This window comes from Trichoplax adhaerens, genomic scaffold, assembly GCF_000150275.1.
Source record: "Trichoplax adhaerens TRIADscaffold_9 genomic scaffold, whole genome shotgun sequence".
NCBI classification, from domain to species: Eukaryota; Metazoa; Placozoa; class Uniplacotomia; order Trichoplacea; family Trichoplacidae; genus Trichoplax; species Trichoplax adhaerens.
The window spans coordinates 2,214,549-2,239,119 of NW_002060951.1; the positions used below are offsets into that span (position 1 = coordinate 2,214,549).

Here is a 24,571-nt window from a genome sequence, read left to right on the forward strand (position 1 = left end):
ACCTAACTGTATATAGTCATCTGTACTCTAGCATAGAGTCTATACCACTACAGTCTATAGTTACGGCTACCAAATATCTCTTAGGATAAATATAGAAGTTACGCACGCTACCGTATATTATACTAAACATGGCTAACAGTCTACAATCACAATACTAAATTATATTACAGTAGCATATTCAATAGCTTTTATGAACTTATTATCAAATTATATCCTAAATGGGGTACGATAAACGATAGCTGGTCTGAAAATGGGTATTACTATCACGCTTCATTGCCTAGCCCCAGTTATTATTATTAATATATACTACTAGTACAAACTCCCGTCGCTTTGCTGACGGTTTATCGATAACAACCGCTATAAGAAAATGTAACAATCAAAATGGCTATGCAGAAAACTCTATAAAGATTCTATGTTTATTCAATTTTTCATCAGAGTATTACATCGAATCAAAATTTAAAGACCCAGTCGCCACCCTTAGCAATATAACGAATACTATTTTAATAATCAGTACTCTGCAGAAATGACTACCTTAGAGCTATTCGTTTTACATGAAGAAATGTTGAGGTAAAAAGTACTGTAAGAATCTTATACTGACCTATTGAAATAAACCCATAATCAAAGTCATCTAACAGTAGTATAAATACCATCCCTCACTCTGAGCCAATCATGCGTGATTTATTGAGACACACTGATGTCGCTTATCGAGGGGCCCTGTAGTCTCACTTAAGGAAGGTAATCCTCACACCGCTAGTCTGCTCGGGTCTAGCGTGACTGTTTTATTCATCACTACCGGAGCCTCACTATAACCTACTTTCCTACAGTATCTTAGGTTACTCTATATCAATTTGCAATTTTGATGCAAGGATTAGAACATCGTTATCGTCGCTATTTAAAAATAAGTAAAAATCAAAGAATTTTTTTAGATAAATTTGTGTACTTCACCGCATATTTTATTATTTATTAAATGAGCTTATGAGATTATTTGCAGGATCAGTCTAGTTACATTTAATTTAAAAGCCACTAAGATTAAGCTATACTTTCAAAACCGACAAGGTTGAAACCTTGATCAAAATACAAGTATCAGCGTTGTTGATGAGCATCGATTATATCTAGCTTTTCACTATACAACAATTATCAGGTACTATAAAAATCGAATAAAAAATGACAAAACGGGCATTTTATCATTAATAGCCATTTAAGATACTGTTTACTGTAATATACGCAATTGGAAAATAGTGATGGAGTTACTTGATTTTTTCAAACACCATACTAACTAAAACAAAGTCAAAGCTTTTAATCTACATGTGAATGATGATCTGACCTCGTCACTGAATCTTCTCGTTCCTCTATGCTTACTGTATACAACCCAATAACCTTATGTTTGCATGTACTGTGCAGTACAGAGTCAATGCGCCGTATGTAACGTTAACTATTACTACTATACGATAATCATTTGTATTGTTTTGTTGGCCAAGTTTTTGATGCTATCAATGCTATAAGAAAATAAAGAATTAATACTACGTGAAATCCCATCGTTCAAATAATGATAGTAACCAAATTTTCTTCAGCCATTAGAATAGCACAAATGCAGCTCGAGACTTTTACGGATTTTAAATGGCTTTATTTAATAGAGCAAAAATTTTTATTGAGAAAAGCTCAGAAATATTGGTTCCAATCTTGCTCCAATACATTTTTCGGTAATTACAGATTAGTAACTAATACTCTCCAACCACTACATGATTTACCTAACAATAATTGCTACAGTATCTAATATACGGTACGCGTAGTAGGCCTTTCTATTCTACATATGTTTTAGATGTGGCTGTCTTAATTGAAATACAATCGATTACTAAACTGGATACTAAATTTTTGCGTGTCAGCAATTTTAAAGCAAGAATTAAGACATAATTACTGTTTCTTAAATTCGAATTACGAAATAAAGCAAATACGTACGTATTCGTCATTTTTGACGGAAAAAGGGCTGGAAATCAAGTCCGTCCGTAACACTGTAAACCGTTTGTCTGTACGTACTGTATGTACAGTAGTAGCAAAATTTACGATAATTTCTCATGAAACAAAGTCTGCATCTATCGGTTTTAACACAGCGACAGCTAAAGGTATACGCAGTAGCGCCAGTACAAACATCTCAAATCAATATCATCCTTCGACATAAAACGTCATGAAAATCGCAAGTACAGCATAACACATAGGAAGGTTGCCAATTATAATAATAATAATTATATCTATCTATATGGTTATTTTTTTATGACAGTATGCTCGCAAATGTTCAATGTATAAATAATTATAATTAGTTACTTAAAGTCCTCCCCGTATTAATTAATTAATCAGACTATTTTAAGAAGCTGTTAATGCCCAATCTAGGAGCCGGTAATTAGATATTACGTAAAATACTATCATATCAGAATATGTGACATAATTGAAGATTTGAGGCAATGTACGTACGAATAAGCACGGTACGCGTATTTCTGTTCTTATTAATGTAGTCATCAATAATCGTTCGTACTTCGTACTATCGGTTGTCTGGAAATCTAATTTAAGACATGATCAGTTCATTGTATGCTATATTCATAATAGTTATAAATCGTGCTTCATGGTACAAACTCTCTTTTAAAGTTAAAAATCTAATAATTATGTATTGTTACTATACAGTATACTGTATGATACTAAAATACAGATCATGCACTCTTGATCTCTACTCGCAAATCGCTGTGACACACTGCACAGTGAAATCACCATTGATGATCAGTACCAAAACAGATACTCGTGAATACGATATCCTGCATAGTGAATTGCTTCGTAAATAGGCTTGAAAGCGAATAGATAAATCGGGTATCGATTACTGATTGAATCCGGTTATTGCATGAAATTTATCCACCACCTCAGAATATTTTAGGTTGGAGGTATTAATGCTATGCTTAGTACCATCAGCTAAAACAATCCAAAAAAGTAGATAAAGTCAGAATTTTGATTTTAATTAACGCTATAAGAGAATTAATTAAGACTTAAACTTGCTGTTCTGATATTGTTGCAATACGATTACAAAGTTTGAAATACATCTAGGACACATACATATTACTGGATTACGATACGTGTAATAGAATAGTCATAGCGTAGTTGAAGTTTACAGATACTTTATTTGACAATTAAAAAAATCATCTTACATAAAGCAACTTGGATAGTTGGCTCGGAGTCGTCATTCTTCACCTGAGTGCGAATGATACACTTAGTGTTGGATTCCGCAACCTTCTTCCCAGATAGACATCGTAAAAACTCTCTGTCAAGAAGATATATCGAATATAAAATGGAAAGTGTTAGCCTGTTAATATAACAAAGCAGTTAAAGTAAAAATACTAGTGCAGTAGAGCATCTGCAAATACTCATCGAACAGACCTTGCAGATTTCGATCTCAAATCAAAACTGCAAAATGATACGTTAATTCTACCAGCGTTAGTCAAATTGATCAATCGTGCCGACATTTTAAGTTCACAACTAAATCACAACTACGGTATCATTAGACTAAAGAAATCAAGCAGGGGCTTTTACACTACTGTACACTGGTGCAATCTCCTTAACTTAATCAACCCGTAAAGAAAGCAGGAAACACGACTACAACAGCAGGTCGATCGAAGCTTTTACTTAGACTTGTGCAGTGTGCAATCTCCAAATACTGTACAGTACTGTATTGTAGATTTGCCTACCGTACAGTACGTACTGTACAGTACTGTACAGTACAATACTGTACTAGTACAGTAGAATCCACGCTGTGTACCAAACACTGTACTGTACAGTACAGGGTGTGGAAAGTCATTTGATATTTAAAGTGCCATTTAAATGACAGTACTGTAGGTACAGTATGAGTTTACGAAATCTTTACAATATCTTGTAACAGTCTACCATTGACCACTAGTACTGTACTTGTACAGTACAGTGTACAGTATTCCATCACTGTGCTACGGTGCAGGCTGTGCAGCTGTGCAGTGTGCAGTACAGTACAATATCGTCCAGTGACGTCCAGTGTCAGTAATCTCAGTATCATGGATTGTAGTACTAGATGCATCTGGTAGTCCATCGATCAGTGTCAGTACATATAAGTGCTCCATATAGTGGGCAAACTCTATCATGGACTATATTCCTAGATGCCTCTGGAAGTTCATCGGTCAGTGTTAGTGCATACTGTATGCTATTATTGCTATCCATGAGAGCAAGGGAACGCATTCCAACTACTGCGCAAACTCTATCATGGACTATAGCATCAGACGCATCTGGCAGTCCATCGGTCAGTATCAGACTGTCAGTACATACTGTAATGCCGTTACTCCATCAGAGCAAGTGAACGCACTTTTACTAGTGCGCAAACTCTATCAACTACGCGCCAAAAATCTTGTTATGAATTCACTAACTGCACTCTGTCGGTTTATTTAATTAATTAATTAAAAGTGTGGCGTTTTAATATGGTGATAAACTTACCACGGCGGTGTACAGTACAGTACAGTACTGTACTGTAGCATGTGTAACTATACTACAGTGTACAGTACTGTAGACGCGGTAAAACCTACTGTTACTACAGTACTGTACAGTACTGTACTGTACTGTACTGTACACTGTCGCTGAAATACTGTACAGTACTTATCAGTAAGGTACGGTGTACAGTACCGTATGTGCAGTATCTGAACTGCAAGAAAGCAATCTGAGTCATACTGTACTGTACTGTACAGCAAGTCTGCAAATTGTACAATCTTTCGACGCTTTTGCACTTAGCAGGACCTACAACTTTGACGAAAAAGAAATCAGAAAATTGGCTTATTAGCCTATTACATATATACTTGATCCTATATTTACCATATTTTATAGTTCATGGTAAGTTAATTAATTTGTACAAAGTCTGTTCTTTATGCTTGCCCGATATACTGTTGTATACTGTATACAGTGTGCAGTACAGGCACTGTTCAGACACTAGAGCTTTCAGCCATGTTTTCATCCTGCCACTGCCCATCGCTGACGATAGCTGCATTTCCAAGGAATATTTGTTCTCGTGGTCCAAATACTGACATAATCGTACCTTTTGAGATTCTATTTTAATTGATCACTTATGAAGTAGACAATATCTACGGTATTTAGATGCGCTTTGTTTTGAGAATCATAGGAATTAACGTAGGAACCTATCATTTAATCATAATAGTTTTGTAATCCAGAATATTGATTCTTTTCGAATTTCCTGAGTGATTTACAGAACTGTGTTGTATACTTAGATAAGCAAACTTTTAAAAATATTATAATGATTTTCTGTTGTATTGCCTTAACATGGATGCATGTAAAATAAAACTATATTAGCACATATTTAAGTATAATCCTTTGGTTTGCATTTATACAATAGCGCAAAGCGAACACATGAAAACATGGCCATAGATAATTTAGACTTTGAAGAAGTTTTCGTACTGAACCATGGCATATTGGTATAAAGTTTGCATATTTACTAAGTTTTAACCTAGAAATACGGTAGCCCTTTCTGTATATTGTAGTGCACAGTGCTATTCATTCATAGTATTACTGTTATTGATTAATTTGTCATAGTCAATGAAGACTAAATATTTCTTCTATGTTTGATGTTTCTCTTCATACACAAAGAACCCAGGCAGATTGAAATTATCTGCGAAAGACATTCTCTTCAAGGCTTCCAAGACTGGCAAAGTCGATAAGATTATGGCCGGTCAATTGATGAATGCCAGTTGGTTTCGTGCCGCACGTGGTTACGAATTACGCTTGGCCTTAGCGTCAGGAGTCATTTACAAATTTGAAGGCTTCAAGGAAGCGGTAACAAGTGCTGTGCAAATTTTTTTATAAATTATTAACGAAAAATTGTTCATCAAGTGTTACAGTACTCTCCTGTGTAATTTTAATCTTTCTATATCGGATAAACACGGAATATGAAATATGGAAACTATTGTACGCAAAAAAATAGAAATTAAATGCTTCTCGGCTATGAATTAACCTTGCAGTACTAATATTAATACGCGTAAACGTTTCCTCTTGATTATGAAGTTACATTACTTTGAAAGTGGCAGAACGCATGATTGCAGTTATACATCTTGATTTATTTTAGATTCATCGACCTTTTACGTATCTATCTTGGCAAGTCATATATTTCATTATGTTAAACTGCAAATGTTTTATCTTTATAACAGGATTACGATAAGCTTGCTGACTTATTCTCAGGCAATTATAATATACAATTGGAAGAAAAGGAACTTTCTGTAAAAGGTTTCAATTGGGGCAATCATAGCTTTGAAGGTACATATAAAAATCCTCACGTTCAAGTCTTGATGATACGATGTTGTCGATTTTGATACTCGTACAGTAATACGTACATTACTGAAACTATTTTCAGTAATTGTGATCGTTTGTGGGATTTGCTATCTTATCAGCGCTACAAAGGCATGTCTTAATCACAGAATTAAAATAAAAGCGCATTGGTCTAGGTTACCTTCGACTTTTGCCGAACATAGTTTAAAACTTTAAACAGTATGATCGATTTGATTATCATTATCAAAGAAATATACCTGTTATGATAGCTATTTCGGCAAACTACTCGATTGAAATCCTCCATTCACTGTATAGTTGTTAACATCGAAGATACTGTAACTTTTTTGCTCTCATTTGATTAATTAGAAACTGATTTCATTCTGTTAGGCTCTTCACTGTCTTTAAACTCTGATTCCAGTATGACGTACGAAATTCCTCTGAATGAAGTCTGCAGGTCGACTGTCGGTAAAAATGAAGTCACTTTAGAATTTCATCAACACGATGATGCACAGGTATCTCTAATGGAAATGAGATTCCATTTGCCTGCTACCAATAATGAGGATGAAGACTATGTCCAGACGTTTAACGAAAAGGTCTTAGCCAAAGCAACTATTATACAAGCAACTGGTGATGCCATAGCAGAATTTACGGAAGTATCTTGTTTAACGCCTAGGTATTTTAGTACGATAAAACTGGTGTTCAATTCTCGGATAATCGTGTATAATTTTTTTTAGTACAGTTACTACGAGATCAAAATATAATTAATGCTTTAACATGAATGGAAACTGTATGCTAAACTAATTATACTCAAAAATTTATATTATGATACACTATAGGGGCAGATATAACATCAAATTGTTCCCTACTTTTATACAACTTCATGGCAAAACGTACGATTATAAAATAGCGCTAACATCCATTCTCAGAATGTTTTTACTTCCTCATCCCGACGAACGCCACTTTTTTTTCGTGGTAGGATACATCATGATAATTGTATTGATTAATAGCTGTAAAAAATCTACAGTATTTTCATCTTGCAGCGGTCAGACTTACTGTAATCGGTAAATTGATTTAAAATATAAATTAATCATAGAAATAACATAACGTATATGCACATCATTGTCCTTCTTAGTTTACCCTTGACCCACCGCTAAAGCAAGGCCAAACTAGATATCCATTTTTTATAATACAATTTATTAAAGAAGAGGAAATATCCTTTGATCTCAATCTTTCACAGTAAGAATTGAACTTTGGCTTATTCATCCATGCATTTATGATTACCTCACATTAGACAGACTGCAATATAAATGCATAACTTTTACTTTTGGATAACTATCAGGGAAGAGCTAAATCAAAAATACGCAAACAAAGTCAATAAAACAATGGAAGGGCCAATTTATGAGATTTTTAGTCGACTCTTGAAAGCTCTAACTGACAGAAAAATTACTTTACCTGGCGCTTTCATCGGGTAAAGCTACCAATGAAAATGAACCCTAAATTAATACTATATTAACTAATTATTGTTACTTCTTGTAAACAGGAGCACAAAATCATCTTCAGTTTCCTGTTCCCATAAAAATTCCTCAGGTTTTTTGTATCCATTGTCCCGTGGATTTATATACGTACACAAGCCTCCAGTGCATATTCGACCTGATGAAATTGTCTGTGTAAATTTTGCACGCGTTTCTGGAGGTGGAACGATTAAGACCTTTGATTTTGAAGTTATAACAAAGAACAGTGTTATTTACACATTCAGTAATATTGATAAGTACGTTCAGCTACGGAAGCCACTGTGATTGAGCTAATTCTTGTCAAGTGTTTAAGGGCTAATATTAATGTTTACTGTGAAACGAAATTGTAATTTCTTCATAGGAGCGACTATACGCCGCTTTATGATTATACGAAGAAGAATAACTTACCAATTAAGAATAAAGGACTGAAGGTTATTTAACGTTATCTTACATCAATAGCGTCATTAGCTATTGTTAATATTTTACTAAATCTTAATAGAGACAATCACACAAAGATGAACTATTAGATTCTGAAGATGAAGATGATCAAGATCATTACCTAGCTCGAGTAAAAGCTGAAGGGGAAGAAAAGACTACTATGGCGGAAGAAGGAGAAGAATCAGATTCCACAGATGATGGTCAGTCTTAAAAAGGCAGCTTATTACCATCGATTCATTCAGTATTCGTAAATTACGGACGTAACGAATTTATTATTGTCTACTCGCAGAGGACGAGGATTTTAATCCAGACGAAAGTAGTGACAATAGTATAGCGGAGGAGTAAGTAATCTATATAAGAAGAACACCGCACAGACTATGGTCAAGACCGTATAATTGGATTTAAGTTCAATTTACGATTATATTATCAGGTATGATACAGATGCTATTAACTCATCGGATAGCGACTATGAGGAAAATCAAGGGAAAAGAAAGAAAGCCATTCCAGTCCCAAGAGAATTTAGGGCCGGCAAAAAAGCGAAGGTAAAATATCGTGCTAAAGGTTATATTCACTTATATACCTTTATTTCTTTGCTATTACTCACGAGTAAGTTAAGATTTTAATAAAACCTCAAATTTTGTTTAGAAGAAAAATGAAGTAAAACCAGCGAAAAAAGTCAAAAATGCTAGGGATCCAAACTTACCAAAAAGACCACTTTCCGGTTATATGCTTTGGCTCCAAAAGCAGAGAGATAGAATTAAGAACGAAAACCCTTCGTTTACTGTTGCAGAGGTTGCCAAAAAAGCAGGAGAGATATGGAAATCACTAAAGGAAGAAGAGAAGAAGGTTTGTCAAGTGTTCATATCATCTAATTTTAAATTATTCTCACCAACTGCGGTTATGGCATAGAAATGGAATAACGAATCAGCTAAACTCAAGGAACAGTATAACAAAGACATGGCAGAGTACAATGAACAAAATCAAACTAAGGCTACTACTTCCAAAAGGTATTCACAGTCAAAATTTAATCCGAGCTATTATAGAACAGATCTTGAAAGATTTTTGTCTATTCTCTTTTTGAAATAGTAAAAAGGCAACGCCTAAGAAATCTTCGAAATCACCAAGTAATTCTAATTGCTAGATAGCTGATTTGTAATTATGAGACTGTCTTTCAAATACATTATCTACTGATGCAGTATATACGACTATATAGCCCAAAATTACTAAATACTATAATATTAAAGTCTTCTTAAATTATGATGATCTACAGTGAAGTATAAAAGTGCAGAATACGTTGACACTGATACCTCAAGCGAGAGCTCTTCGGAAGAAGGTATTCCTTCAACTGATTCTGTAATTGTAATTTTCTTACTTCTAAAACTCGTGACATAAATTAGATTTTTGCTATTATTTAACTAATGCAGAATCTGAACAAGAAAGCAAGATAAAAAGCGCAGAATTTGTAGACACGTCTGAAGATACCAGCGATAGCTCGGATGAATAATGTGATTATGTTCTTTTAAACCGATAAACATTTCAGCTTTTGCAATATTATGATCCTCGCTTATTACTTTTGTACAGATCTGAATTGTACATTCTTTATAGGTATCGTTCAGTTGTCAATATTAATATTAACGTACTGATTTGTATAACATTCTGTTGTAGCGTATAATGATCATAACAGCCATTAAAATTCTATGTACAGTATCTTAAGCGGTGTAGGAAATTCGGTGGAAAAAAAGGTATCTTGTATCGGTTAACGCATCTGAATGGATCGATGCATCATCGTGCTATATTTATAATTAGTGCATGCTACAAGTAGTACCCTTTACTGAAGTAATCCACCTTAAAAATCTTCCATTTGGAGTCGTATTTACAGTTTGTTAATATTATTCCCTCAATGACAAATATCCATACATCTTCACATGACCGACACATTTGTCCTTGCAGTCAAACCCGACGTGATTTTATCGTCAAGTATAGTAGGTTTTAATCTTCCGTACTTTGAGTGAATGATGTACCTATATGCGCAGAAAATTACTGATGAACACGTTCTAACCTACTGAAGATGAATAGAAAGAAACAAAGAATACTTACAAGCATGAAGGTCACTTCATGATCCACCTTGCCATTTTCTTTCCGAAATCTTGCCATCTTATTCATCTCAGAATAATATCTATGCGTAATTCCTAGGTATAATGCAGGCGTAATTGTAAAACTTTTCTAGGATTAACCTATATAGTGATGAGATATCTTCAGATCCTTAGAATAATACATTTGCAATACAATAAGCGAAGTGGTTACACCCCAAAAGTTACAGCTTTAATGTGTGTACCATTATAAATTGTATCCGTCTCGAAAAGTTGTCTTCATTTCTCTGATTAGGGAGCACATTAAGAGATTTTATCGTAAGGAGTACCATGAAATTATGCATATCAATTTTTAAGAAATATTATAAATTGTATCGATGCAATATATTTTGTTAATTACATCAATTACATTGTAGTACTGCATATGTTAAAGACGTATAAGTCTATCAAGATACAGTAAAAGATAAATTAACTAATTGGATTGAAATTATTGTAGTAACTGTCAATTATCAGTAAGGTATTCGTAACTAATTTTTCGTGAATCTAAAGACGAGTACGTAGCACCAATAGGAATGTAGAAAGCACAGGTATGTTTCGATATCAAACAAATATAAATCCTATAAGGCTAAGAACTTGATAATACCGACGGAATGGAAATATACATTCAAATTTTCAAGAAATGACAGCTATAGTTGTCTATTGTGCGTAAACAAGAAACATTTCTATCACGCGGACAAATGAGTACATCTTATTATACACAATTATCTACTAATATGTCTTTTGAGTTTCTAATGTATACTTACGAAATTATGTAAGCGCGTATAACTGATGATGACCATGACAAATTAATAAAAAGATATGATTAACGACTAAAATGCATCCTTGCTTGGAATCATCAGATTACTCTGTACTATCAAATGAAGGCATTCCATATGAGTTAAAAAATAAAAACGATTCAATAAGAGACATTTCTTTCAATTATTTTCTATGAAAATTCCTCTGCAAGACAAACACCAAACGATAACGTGATTCAATTTGTCTAAGACTATAATTACAATTAATAATATACTAAGGCAAATTTAGCAATAACCTTAAATAATTGTAAATTTAAACATAACTCCTTCCGTTTCTGATAACTGTGGAAATTATAAATTAGGTTGAAAAGATTGGAAAATTAGTATAAAGAAATTTACGATTTAATCACTATCAAATCTGTTTTATTCCTAACAGCAATTTTAAACGAGAATTATACTGCATGTTTGCTGACGGACTAATATTTTAGATCTTTCAAGAAGCTCTATTATTGCCTGCTATGTTGCTAAAAAGCGTTTAACTTAATTATCTAAAAGCAAAAAATGATGCTGCAAGTCCTTAACTTTACTAATCCAGATATTTCTGCAGATGTAAAATTCAACTAAATGAATGTGCATACGCATACCAAATATGAAGGCTATTGTTACACAAATTTTTAGGCCTAAATTGCAAGTTTTTAAAGACATTTAATATTATTATTTATAGAAAATTCCTTCTTATTATAGCATCCATAATATTGAATAAAATTACACTGAATGAGATAATGATTAAGAACGCCCATAAACCTCATTTATTTCATGATCTCATCATATAGTAAAAGTTATAAGGTGTAATACGATTGCTCAGATATAAGAGTGAAGCTGAAAAATAACTTCCCTAGTAAAATTATCGCTTCAAATTTATTCAATAAAGCAAATCATGGTTCTGTTATTAAATTTTTTAAATAACTTAATAATTTAGCCATTAATTCTATTAATGATCTCCGAAGTCTCTTATATTTCTATCAAAATCTTGAACTTTTCACAGTTAATATATGATAAATTAAGCTGAATATCATTGATGAAATAATATCTATAACCAATATTCAACGATTATCTAGATATCTAATAATACCAGAGGAATATACGTATACTTGTATCTCTTTAACATCAACTAATCTAAACTTAAACATTGTATCATATTAGCATTTAACTTGGAAAAAATTTAAACGATGTTTTTATTTTCTAAATCTTATAAGCAAACCTTGTAACGAACAGAAAAATATTGTAAAGTATATAATTGAGGGAAGAATTGTAACCTTTCAATTACCTACAATGAGCAAATTACAGTCTCATTAACTTATCTTCGTTAATAAGGTATCTTCAAATTAAGAAAAACCAATCCTTAGAGTATTAAATAAAATCTTTATTGCAAAGTACCTCTAACAAGTACTATTCTTATAGGGCATAAGGTTACTCACATGGAATTTTGAATTCATTGCTATATAATCGCAATAGTTATGATCTGACTCAAAAGAAATGAAAGTTTTTGTTATCTCTAATTTGAAATAAATTATTCTATTTACCTAATAACGGATACGAGAATATCGGATACTTGGTACCGAATAGCATAATTTGTATATTTAATGTTGATAATGTTAAAGAAGAAACTTTTCGTCATACTATATTCTAATTGAGAAAATCAACATCAAATTCTGTTTGATGATTGCAGCTGCGTATAATTTGAAAGAAACAAAACTTTTAATTGTTAGTTACCGGACTATTGGTCTCAGATAAATTAATCATCAGCATATTCTTAGATAAGTAATCGTAAGGAAACCATATTATGACAGATATACAACAAAAGTTACTCCATAGCATTAATTTAATCCTAGGTAAAGTCAAGATATTAGATAATAGCCTATATCACAAGAATGGGTAATTGATACCGCCTAGAACTTGAAAAACCTTCTGATATATGCTCATTTAAACGTAAGCGTCAGGCTATGGCTAGGGGCGCTACACTAGTATGACATAGATGTACAAACACGTTCAATTAAAATAGTTGAAATCGGCATATGAGAAGTGCGGTAATACCTATATGTAATAAAAATATAGACAGGAGCACCTACATTTATGTCGTATCTAAATTTATAAGCTACATCTTAAGAAATCAATGTCACACTGTAGCAAGCTTTAGCAACTTAAGTTTTTACATGAAGATAATTTAGGCTACTCACAGAACACCCATGAATTACTGTATTTCATTCTTATTATCGTGTAACACTGCGTCATTACTCCGTTTAAATTTATTCTTCATCACGACATAACTTATTCTATTTACTAACAGAATTATTCCGCGGTGTCTTGTTTAAAAATTATAAGATTTGGGAAAGCTATATTTAAAAATTTATGCTACAGCTAGTAAGTATGAATATTCCATCAATTATATGATGATGGAGGTAACTCCCATTTTAAAAGTTCAGTTATCGCTTATAACTGGATCTTGTGTTTATAATTCGTTCAGCAATTAATCACTTCACTAAATAAATGGATTTTTCTTTATCTGATATACATAAGCTGGAAACAATTTTGAGCCACGAACTCATGTGTCATTCATCAAAGCTAACATTAAATCATTATTCATTCTATTTATTTTGTAAGTATGAAATTATCGAACCTACGTCTTGATCTACTGTTTTTGTTAAATTTCCAAATAAGAACAATATTTAATCTGCGAAAGTAATAGTTTTACATAGCTATTTCGATGAAGTTGTCATCTAATCTGGTGCATACCATGGCGACAATCGAAAAATTACAGCTGCATGATTCATGATGTCAGAAGGCAGACGGTAGACGATACTGTTAGAGAAGAATAAATACCGGGTACGCTACGCTACTATGTGGTAATAGTGTCCACATCAAAGATCATATTCCCATGTTTTTTGACCATATCAATCGAACTCATTTGCTGTATATGACATATATATAGTCCTTTACTACTTTCTCATGACAGTTGATATAAGGATTCCTTTAATTGTATATATTAATTAATAGAGGTCGCAATCGATTTGTCTCAGTTTAATTTTTTCAATTACAATCATTTATTGTTTATCACTGTAGTCGTGAAAAAGTAAATACTGAAATATTAAGCATGTGAAATATTTAAAGATTGGGGATTTGGATAATTATTAAGGGTAAATTTTTCATTCGAATGCACAATCAATCATAGAATAGATCACGTAAGTAGCATTTTTTCAATTTGACTAGTACAGTCGTTTGGCTATACTATCATATAAATGTGAATATAAGTTTATAGAGTGAATAAAAATTACTGACATGTGTACAGTTTGACCTAGTTGTAATTTTTACAACTCGTTTGACGACAATTTTAATTAATGGACCTTATTAGAGAATACATGAAAACTCATCCCTATTTTGTTTTGTTACGCGCGTAGAATATCGGAGGCGGTGCTTAGTGGCATTTCCTCCTCCTATTTGACTCATAGAATTACCAAAGGGCTTTCAGATACTTATCGTATATGGCGTAAACGTATACTACTATTTATGCTACGGTATATACTATTCGTCATGATAACAATTCATTTCAAGGATCAAGGACTCAAAACATCATGAGTTTGAGAGTATTAAGACCAATGTCAATTGATGTTCTTGGAATATAAATGATAAAGTTTGACTCTTTTCCAACTGTCGTTACAATTTTTATTTCATCTAGTTTACCAACATAGTCCACTACACGATACAATTCAGTGGATAAAATTCTATTACATTTATTCTTCCTGTCATCCCTTGTATTTATATGAACTGTCATATGGAAGTATGATCTTCTTTTAGACATTATAAGTTTGATAAAATAAACGGCAAAGGGCGAATAATGTAATCGTGAGGATGATAATAATAGGACAATAGAATTGTTAATTAATTAAAAGAAAGCGACAAAAGATCAGCTCGATCAAGCATCAAAATTATGGGTAAAGATCAAAGCTAAATGAAATAATAGCAATTAACCTGGTTAATAAAATATCTTTATCAATAACAATAATATGTAATATGTGATAGTGATGGTTCATTGTTTCCCTTGAATAATTATTTTTCTATGCTATTGACTTTGTTAGCTTGTCCAATTCCGTGTCGTATTATCATCAGTCTACCCCACCTATCGACAGCTTGGATAGATAACGACCATCTGGTCCTGAATTGGATGTGATCTCAGCACAAATCATGATCTAATTTACATTATTAAAATAGGATTCATAAAGTTAACACCGCAACAGTCGATTGAAAGTTAACCATTGACTATATTCTGTAGCCATATTTAATATTTTACCACAAAGAATTCAAGCTTCTTCGCTATACTTAACGACATAAAATTAGACTGGACTACTTATCTTGCCGATGAAGTCATGACTGTGCTTCGTCACATTCCTATGCCATCGCTGTTGATAAAATCATGAAAGTAAGAAGATAAAGAAACGACAATATCGTGTTCCCAAAGCAGGTAACTCACTGTTTTATAAACAGATTATTTTTATTTAAACATCGTTACTAGGATATAGCTTTACAATATGGAGAGAAAAATGAAGAATAGTATTGATCATGTCACGCGTTAAAGGACAATTTAGCATTCTTTTTCTTGGAATCTAAATAGTACTGCCACTTAAAATTTACATAAGTTAGTTTATCGTTATCTTCATAAAGAAATTGAACGCAACGGTAACCGTTTAATATCAACCGTATACCGCGTATTTCATCGTAACTAAATTGAATTGGAACAAAATGTACATCTAATAATTGAAAAATATCGACAAACGACTTTATTCCACGTGTAGTAACTCAAAAATCTTCATATTTAATGAGAGTAAGAAACGTGTCTAGTGAACGAGTCAACAACTAAAATTTATGTTTTATTTGTAAGGTTTTATCACCAGCAGTCACCATTAAGCTTTTTTCGTCGCTCCTTCTGTTTATGCATTGGCAAATTCAGTTAAAGTTTTCTGTTTAACTTCAGTAAAGTAAAACTTAGCCAAACATCAGTTACTCTAATTATGCTTTTAAATCATTGTTGCTATCTAGTAGTATCGATTTCATGCCTTCTGACCAAAGCTCTTCCAATTCCTTCAAATTCCGTGTATTATTACCAAAGTTATTATAGCATCTCAGCATTTTATTTTTCATTAGTTTATTAATGATTTAGTTTCTATTTCCAGTTGTTAATCAGTCACGGTGCAATATTAATTAACGATAGTGGACGTTTCATTCCATTTTTAGCCTAAATCCGACCGGTGCAACAATCTAATCGTTTAAAGTATCTTTGACTTAGAGACTGACATACTACTGCAGTGAATGATAATGTTCTGTGACGTTTAATCATTTACACCGTTGATTGAGCGCAATTTACCCTGGTAATTAAACTCTTTAAAATATTCAATTCATTGATCAAAGTGCATTATACGATGTAGATTTGACTCGTTAAAACGTATAACCAGAGTAATTATTACAACTTTAAATAACAATTATGTTATTACATCAGACGAATCAATCATATACTTGAGCGTTTAACAGTATCCCTGCTAGAACACACATTGCTGGCTCCCATTTTATTAGTTCGATTTATTTATCAGCATGATTGAGTTTAACTAGTAATAGCAATACATGCCCATTATTACTTTTTATGCTATGCGAGCTAAAAAATATCACACTATTGTACCATTTTAAGGCTGAATTTTAAAATTCAATTACATGTTAGATCCATAGTATTTTTACGGCCAGTCATCGCCTCATGAGTTATGACAGAACAGAAGCTTGCTATATTTTCCTAATTTCTTTCAGAACGCACAGTAAACACATTACTACGTCAATTTCTTTCACTACCATTGACAAAGGCATATAGTTCGTATGAATTGACCTTTTAGACCTTCAGTAAGGTAACTTCTAGTGGTCTATTTATATAGGCTTGAAACTCTCACTTAAATCTTCTGTAAGTGGAGAACCGTTGCTAAGCATATCTTACACAATTTGATAGCTAAACATGTATGTATGTATACGTATTTTACTTTTCACTTTTATATAATAATACTCCAGTCATCTGTAAGAAATAGTCACGACCAATTTGCCTTTCAAATTGGCTTACTTTCCTATATCGCAAAATTAAGACCCTTGATTGTGAACACATATTACATGTCTTTACAACCGTGATGATGTGCATATATTTTCTTGTTTGCACACCGTAGGTATTATAATATATTAATCTTCAATATTTCTTGTATATGACCGGAATAAATTCATTATATCAAATCTGGTTCTCTAATCATAACCGTGTTTGCGCCATTATCGCCCTATCTATTAATTACGTGATCGAGCCTCATAATTAAACTTTACAAAATTCATAGCTAGCTGATATATTACTTAATTTTGCTAATATATCAGGTAATTACTGCAGGTATTATTTCGTACTTTATTCTTATTCTCTTAGCATGTTGTAATTGAACATTTTATTAGTCTAAACTGTGTACTTGGATAAGTTTGAATTGTCTCATGTTAAATTCAAATTTTTTACATTGTATCTTGAGATAATTCCTTCCAGCTATTGTAAAGTGTCTAGCCTTTATAGTAAAGCTGCAACGAAAGTTGTAATGTCATAGCAACTTTCATATTAAAAACTTCAACAGCAATAATTCACTACGTTTAACGTAAATACTAACCCTATTTCGCTCTGCTGTATATTAGTAATAGCAATTATAACAGTCACTAAATCTGTAATACTGTATATCAGGATTCTGTAGCAAAGAACTATATACCTACAATTACGACGATCTTATAGTTTTCTTCCACATATTTTAAAAAATATAATAGGATAATTTAGCGTTAACAACCAAGGTATAAAAGTGGTAATTGTATGCCTAAGTCCTTGAAGATTGAATATTAGCAACATTTAAGGCTTCTAGCAAGGGCTAATGGTTGAGAGATTTTAGCATCATAATTGGTTTAATGAAATCGTGGTAAAATAATTGTAGGTACTGACGGAAACATTTCATTTTCGTTAAGGTACATATGCCGTAGAGCCGATATCAATATTTCAATACCCGTAATCACATATCTGAAAAACTATGGCACGTCCAATATAATCATATTTTATACCAATGCAAGCTGTGACTATCCTAACATTCCTTATATCATCACTGAGTAATTGATGGGTCACATTTTCATTTCTATTGGTATATTGCTTACAATATCTCATATTTTTCTCACTACTGGAACTAACTTTGACTCACTCAGTATCATTATCCAGAACGTCCTTGAAATTAAAAATCAACTTACTTGCAGTATAGCATATAAAACTCTATAGTCTTTCAAAAGAAATGGAACTAATAGGGACGTTCGTAAGTGCAATTATATTGTTAACTATCCTATCTTTAATTAGAAATTATTATTTTCCACGATATAGTAAGCCTCATTTAAGGTATAAATTAACTTCAATGAACCAGTGGATTGTAAAGCATTGCTCTAAATTAAATCAATTATACAAGCCTCCATTTTATTCAGTCAATGGTCATTTACAAACTTGGCTCGCAACTCAATGGCCTAAAAGCCCAAAGTCCATGAACATTCGAAACCAAAGTCAAATTATTGATACGCTATACTACGAACATATCGTATTAGATTGGTTCTGGATAGAATACCATAAACAAACAAAATTAACTAATACACAACTTAATGATCACAGAATTTTAACATCAAACCATCAAAAAAGAATTCTACTAGAGGAATCGTTATCCGTCTCTCACATTATTGTTATCATACCTGGTTGGTTGACTACCATGACATCATCTCATGTTACTTCATTAAGCATTGAAATGGTAAATTATTTTCAACAATTTGATAAAACCCAAAAAAATAACTGTGGCAATGGATTTAAATGTGTTGTTATCAACCCACCGACTGGTCTACTCCAATCACAGCAATCCCATCAAAATCAACACCAAAATGCTAATCATAATTCATTTTTAGTTAATGGTGATGGTACTCGATCAAATTATACTTGGAATCAAGATAGTCAGTATCAATTACCAACAAGCCAACAATATTCACGCCATCTTCATGAAGTTTTACGTCATATACGTAATAAATATCCAAACGCTTACATCTCTGCGGTCTCTATCTCACTTGGATATAGTCTACTGCTATCGTACTTAAGTGATATTGGCGCCTCAACATTGATTTCAGCGGCGGTATGTATATCACCAAGTTATGATTTAGAAGAAGTCTTAACTAATTTAGCATCCAACTTACCGTATGATATTCTTTTACGCCATAACATTAAAAGATCTATAGTAAATAATCATCGTAAAGTTCGGCAACAATTGAATCATCAATTGCAATCGTCTGCAACTCAGATTGATGAGAATAGTAAATATTATAATAAAACCTTAAACCTAAATCCCGATTTTCAATTTGATAAATATACAAATGGTAACTACTATCATCAGGAAAAGCAAGGCAATAATGGTAAAAACCAAGAAACAAAACCGCTTAGATCTAAGACGATACCTACATTATTAAAATGTAAGACAGTTCGAGAGGTATATTGCCATCTATACGGTATACCATTGAATCATGATTATGAAAATCAGAGTGAACCCCATGATACATTGCAATCGAACGATAAAAACTGTTGGGAATTTATCAATCCAATGTCCGATATCGATGAGATATGCATACCAGTATTATGCCTTAATGCAAAGGACGATCCGATTACAGATTGCAAACTGATTCCGAATACGTTATTTGATCAGCATCCAACATTTATATCTGCAATAACAAAATACGGTGGTCATGCTGGTTTCTTAACGGAAAGTCAAATGCGTTCTTGGTCTAGTCAGGTTGCAGTTGAATTCATTATTACGGTACAAAATTATAATATTAAGCTATTGTACGGATCAAGAAATGACCAGGATAGTGAAAACGATAGCTCAAACCTGATTTGAATTGATTATCTTTTAACATAGACCTGTAATATAAAGGATATTTCGATCAAGTATTTACCAAATCCCCGGATACTTTTCTAAAGTTGATAGAGCTTCATAGTTCAGATTCGATTTTTTTATCAATTTAACGAAAAATTTACGCTATATTGATTTAGAATTATCGGTACGACTGTAAGGCACTTCATACAAATTACATTCAACACTGGAACAAAATTTCAAATTGTCAGAATGACCGAATAATTCACCTTCATGCATAAAACTACAGTATATGGTGCCAGATTAATCGCATTATATCTGTAATAGGATAAGTTGTCTCTTATATTATGCACAGTTACCGTTATACCTTGTATGAATTTTATTATATTAAGAAAAAGAGAAAATTTTATTATTACAGTAAGTCATAATTTATGTTTGTACAAGACATAATCTAAGCATTCTATAAGAAATTGTCGCTATAAAATTCTGTCTATACGTACAGTATTTGAAGAATTGTATTCTCATCTATTTAAATAGTAACTCTTGAGATTTTATACCTAATGTGTTATGTATAACCAATTAGGTCTATACAATCTACTAATACTTGTTACTAAGCGAACTAACTTTTTTCTGTGCTGTAAAAATCATTTCCTCGTACCGTGTTAGGCTATTAACATCAGCAGCTACCACTGATTATAACTATTGCACAACATATTAATTTTCCATATAAGCGGTACCACTAAGTTATAAGCAAAGAAAGATTTGTTTATGTGAAACATTCATTATTCGTCAGAATTTTGTATTTATAGTACAGTATATTTACGTATATAGCTAACACATACATTTCAAAGTCATACACCATATACTGTATATCTTGCTCTTATCTATAAATCTAAAATTTAACATTTCTTTTAATTATCATGACAATGTTAAAATATAATGTATGATATTATAATAATTACCAATAGAAAATTTTATCCTTGTTTACAGAAATGTTAGATGAAAAATCTAAATTATCTACGATCGCTCTATAACAAATTATATTACAATTTCGTTACAACATCTAAATTGACATATTTCGAACATTTATGACTAATAGAAATTTGATTGCTATGTAACTTTTCAAATTCAAATAACTATTATTCTTTGCTTGATAGAGATTATAACATAAATACGAATAACGCCTTTACCTATTTGGTGATATATAATTTTATTTTGTAGGTGTCTATATCTCCTATTAGTAATTGTAAAGTGTTAAAAAACTTTTTTTTTGCGATATAGATGTTAACATTATAAATTAATTTTATGTTTATCAAGATCTTTATCAAGTAATATATACTGTACATCGTTAGCACGCTGCATATAGAGAAGAAGGCAAAATTAATTTTAAACTCTAGTACTGTACCGTAACTATCGCTGAATTTTATTTAATATTGCCATGATATAATCAACATATCATTAATGATTTTGTACTTTAATTCATGATGTTAACTGTTTTAATTATTGTTATCATGAAGGCAATAAAAGATTGATGAAATTATAAATTTTGTAGGATGCTTGTAAAAAATAAATTCATTGATATTTTGGTTTACACATTCATATTCCCGAATCATCTCGTCTAAAAACGCTTATAAAATTATTAATCTGCACTTGGACAAATTTCAGCTCTACTTGATAATAATTATTTATTTATTATTATTTTTTTATTTGCTTACTGCATAACTTGAATGACTTACCATCAATAATTAATTAAATATATATTGCAATGATATGATCTATGTTTCCTTGCTACCTGGAAAATTTTAGTATTGGTGAAGCTATTAGTTTTTAGAAAGTTAGATAATTGTTGCAATTGGATACGACTGTTTACAGCACTAGTTTTCTTTAAATCCAGAACACTGTTAGGTGGCTGTCACGGACTACTTCCTGACAAGTTTAATAGTCTAACGTAAAGCATTTACTTGAGTTGCTTCTGCAGATTACTACCCTAATCTATCGTAAGATTTAGTAAGAATATAGTATTGTCACTATAACGCCGAAGAACCACTCTTTTAAAAGGCTTACAATCGGTAGAGACACCGAACTATAATTTATAAACAGCTTTTGTTACAACCGAGATTGCAACACAAAAATTATCGGGATTCTTTCCTCTAAAGTAGTCTTAACTATCTAAGCAACTAACGCTAAGCACCATTTAATCTACCAAACTTAGATTCGAGTCTTAGATGATAGAATACTCACGCTAAGAATCAAAACTTTATTCTAAAAGCTATTTATTAAAATGTCCGATTGAACTCACAACTTACAATCTACTGCTAACCACTGATAACCGTCTGTTATCAACTAACTTATCAACTCTCTCCATTAAGAACTTTGAGGTTTTTATATAGTCTCACAAACTTCGTTGGTGCAATACAATAATAAATTTATTAGCCAAGTCTACATGCTAAATATAGCAAGAATCACAACACACTTCCTATGACATTTAATATTAGTTAATTAATGGCTAGGTGTTAACATGTGATTCATTACTCAACAAAATTTTATCATTGATGACGCAATAATTAATTAATTGTCACAGCTTCATACTGTAACGCTGAAAAATTTTGAGCAACAATACTTTCTTAAACTCTATAATTTAGGTAACGTAGTGCCGTAACAGTGCCATAGCTATTTATCTGTACATGTGCACATTTCCACGTACATAGAACCTTCTACGCTTTCAGATCGCTAAAAATTACATCTTGAATGCCCAGTATAGAAATGTAGCTAGTGTACATCAGATAAGACTTATTATATGATTGTAGTATACGGGTTGTTGGCCCTAGCTTCTTAATCCGTCAACTCAAAATTCTGAGTTTGTTAAAATCGAGCAAATCCCTAATGTAACACAAAATAGTCAACACCGTATAATTGACCTATAACAGTGAAGTTTATTGACGTCCGTGTGTCGTCCGTCGGAGAAGAATTCCAATTTCTTCCCCTTATAATTAAAATAACAGTCGAAAATGGCTAAGATAAACCGGATAATCAATTGCTCCTCGATATAGGAGTCATCAATCACATTAATACATTGCTTCATAATATTACTTAATATGGCTATCTGTTACGGCCTTATATAGCACATACTTTATTAAGACATACAGTTCTACACTACATACTATCACTGTATTGCCTGCTCAAAACTATTGTAATTAGCAGAAATCACTAGAATGATGCACGCGTATCTTTACTTCTACGAAGTGAATTGTTGTCACAAAACTAGAGAACGGAGATTTGTCATTCGTATTAGTGCTGCAGTATTAGCAGATCAATACTTGTTGCAAGTCTTTGTCTGGTTATTAAGTTCATATGTACTTAAGAGTTAGCCAACGTATGCTTCGGAAGAATATTACCACCAAATTCTGTGTCAACAAATCACTGCACCTACAAGAAAGTTGATCACCATGTAAAGCAGATTTTATCGTAATATTCAGTAGTATTTATGTCCTGCAATCAGTTTCGAAATTATATTTTGATTATGAAGGTATGAACAGTAGTAATTGCACTCGGCTTTTCCAACTGAACAGTCATGAACTGCCAACATACGTATTTCTCCTACTCTGCCCACGATGCTAGAAGTTTAAAGCATAAAAATGTTGCTAACTTGTAGTCTTATTCTGATCTATCATTGCATTCATTACACGATGCTGTGCCCACTCACTACCCTTTATAATAAACTGTAGTACATTACTAGCCTCGTAGTGGATGAGTAATTAAGAAGTATTTCTTGTTCAATCGAGCTAAACCATGGACTTCTAGATACCGCGATATTCGAGAAGTCCATGGCTAAACTAACAGTAAACTCCCAATGCCAATGCCAATGATGTCATCCTTGCTAAATACTCGTGATGTGTCAGGCGCATACTGTACTGTACGCGGACAGTGTACTATACAGTGTGTGCCGTTCTGTACTACTGTACTGTACGATCGAACGCTACGCTCGATGTGGTTTGCTAATTCCATCGACAAGAGAATTTATTTACTCAGGCAATAACGAAATTGAAGAGTTTACTACTCGACGTAGCTGAAACTCGACTCTGAAAAAGCAATATTCAGCCTCAAATATCAAGTTCAAATTCGTAGTAGGTAACGTATCTGTCACTCATGATTGCACGTTAGATTAATTGCAACTTACTCCTATTCGTGATGATAGACTTTAAGATTCTTTCAAATTTCCCATCAACTTTTGAACTTTTTGAAGATACATTTTTTCATTATAAACGTCAAGGACTGCTGTAACACAAGATGACGTACTTCTTCTCCTAGTAGTCCTTTTAAATGCACGAGTGTTAGCTTTAAATTAACTTAATAACTTTCACTCCGGGCAAGAAATTATCCGGATAGCGTCAACGCTATTCAGTGATATATTGATTGCTACCGATAGATATATTTTT

At 32.4% G+C, this 24,571-nt stretch overlaps 2 protein-coding genes across 2 annotated transcripts; both read left to right on the plus strand.

Moving 5' to 3' along the window:
• Positions 1-5,420: 5,420 nt before the first annotated feature.
• Positions 5,421-9,870, plus strand: TRIADDRAFT_64155 (uncharacterized protein; the record flags this gene model as incomplete). The annotated part of the gene is made up of 17 exons (XM_002114940.1): positions 5,421-5,477; positions 5,650-5,835; positions 6,207-6,312; positions 6,712-6,997; positions 7,161-7,296; positions 7,457-7,560; positions 7,664-7,792; positions 7,865-8,092; positions 8,197-8,266; positions 8,335-8,473; positions 8,563-8,614; positions 8,704-8,815; positions 8,919-9,119; positions 9,183-9,280; positions 9,360-9,397; positions 9,544-9,606; positions 9,698-9,870. 17 exons carry the CDS (start codon positions 5,421-5,423, stop codon positions 9,775-9,777), a joined length of 2,085 nt encoding a protein of 694 aa, XP_002114976.1. The 3' UTR covers positions 9,778-9,870.
• Positions 9,871-18,533: 8,663 nt separating this feature from the next.
• Positions 18,534-20,159, plus strand: TRIADDRAFT_59029 (uncharacterized protein; the record flags this gene model as incomplete). Its single annotated transcript, XM_002114941.1, has 1 exon — positions 18,534-20,159. The coding sequence occupies one exon, from the start codon at positions 18,534-18,536 to the stop codon at positions 20,157-20,159; it is 1,626 nt and encodes a 541-aa protein (XP_002114977.1).
• Positions 20,160-24,571: the final 4,412 nt, after the last annotated feature.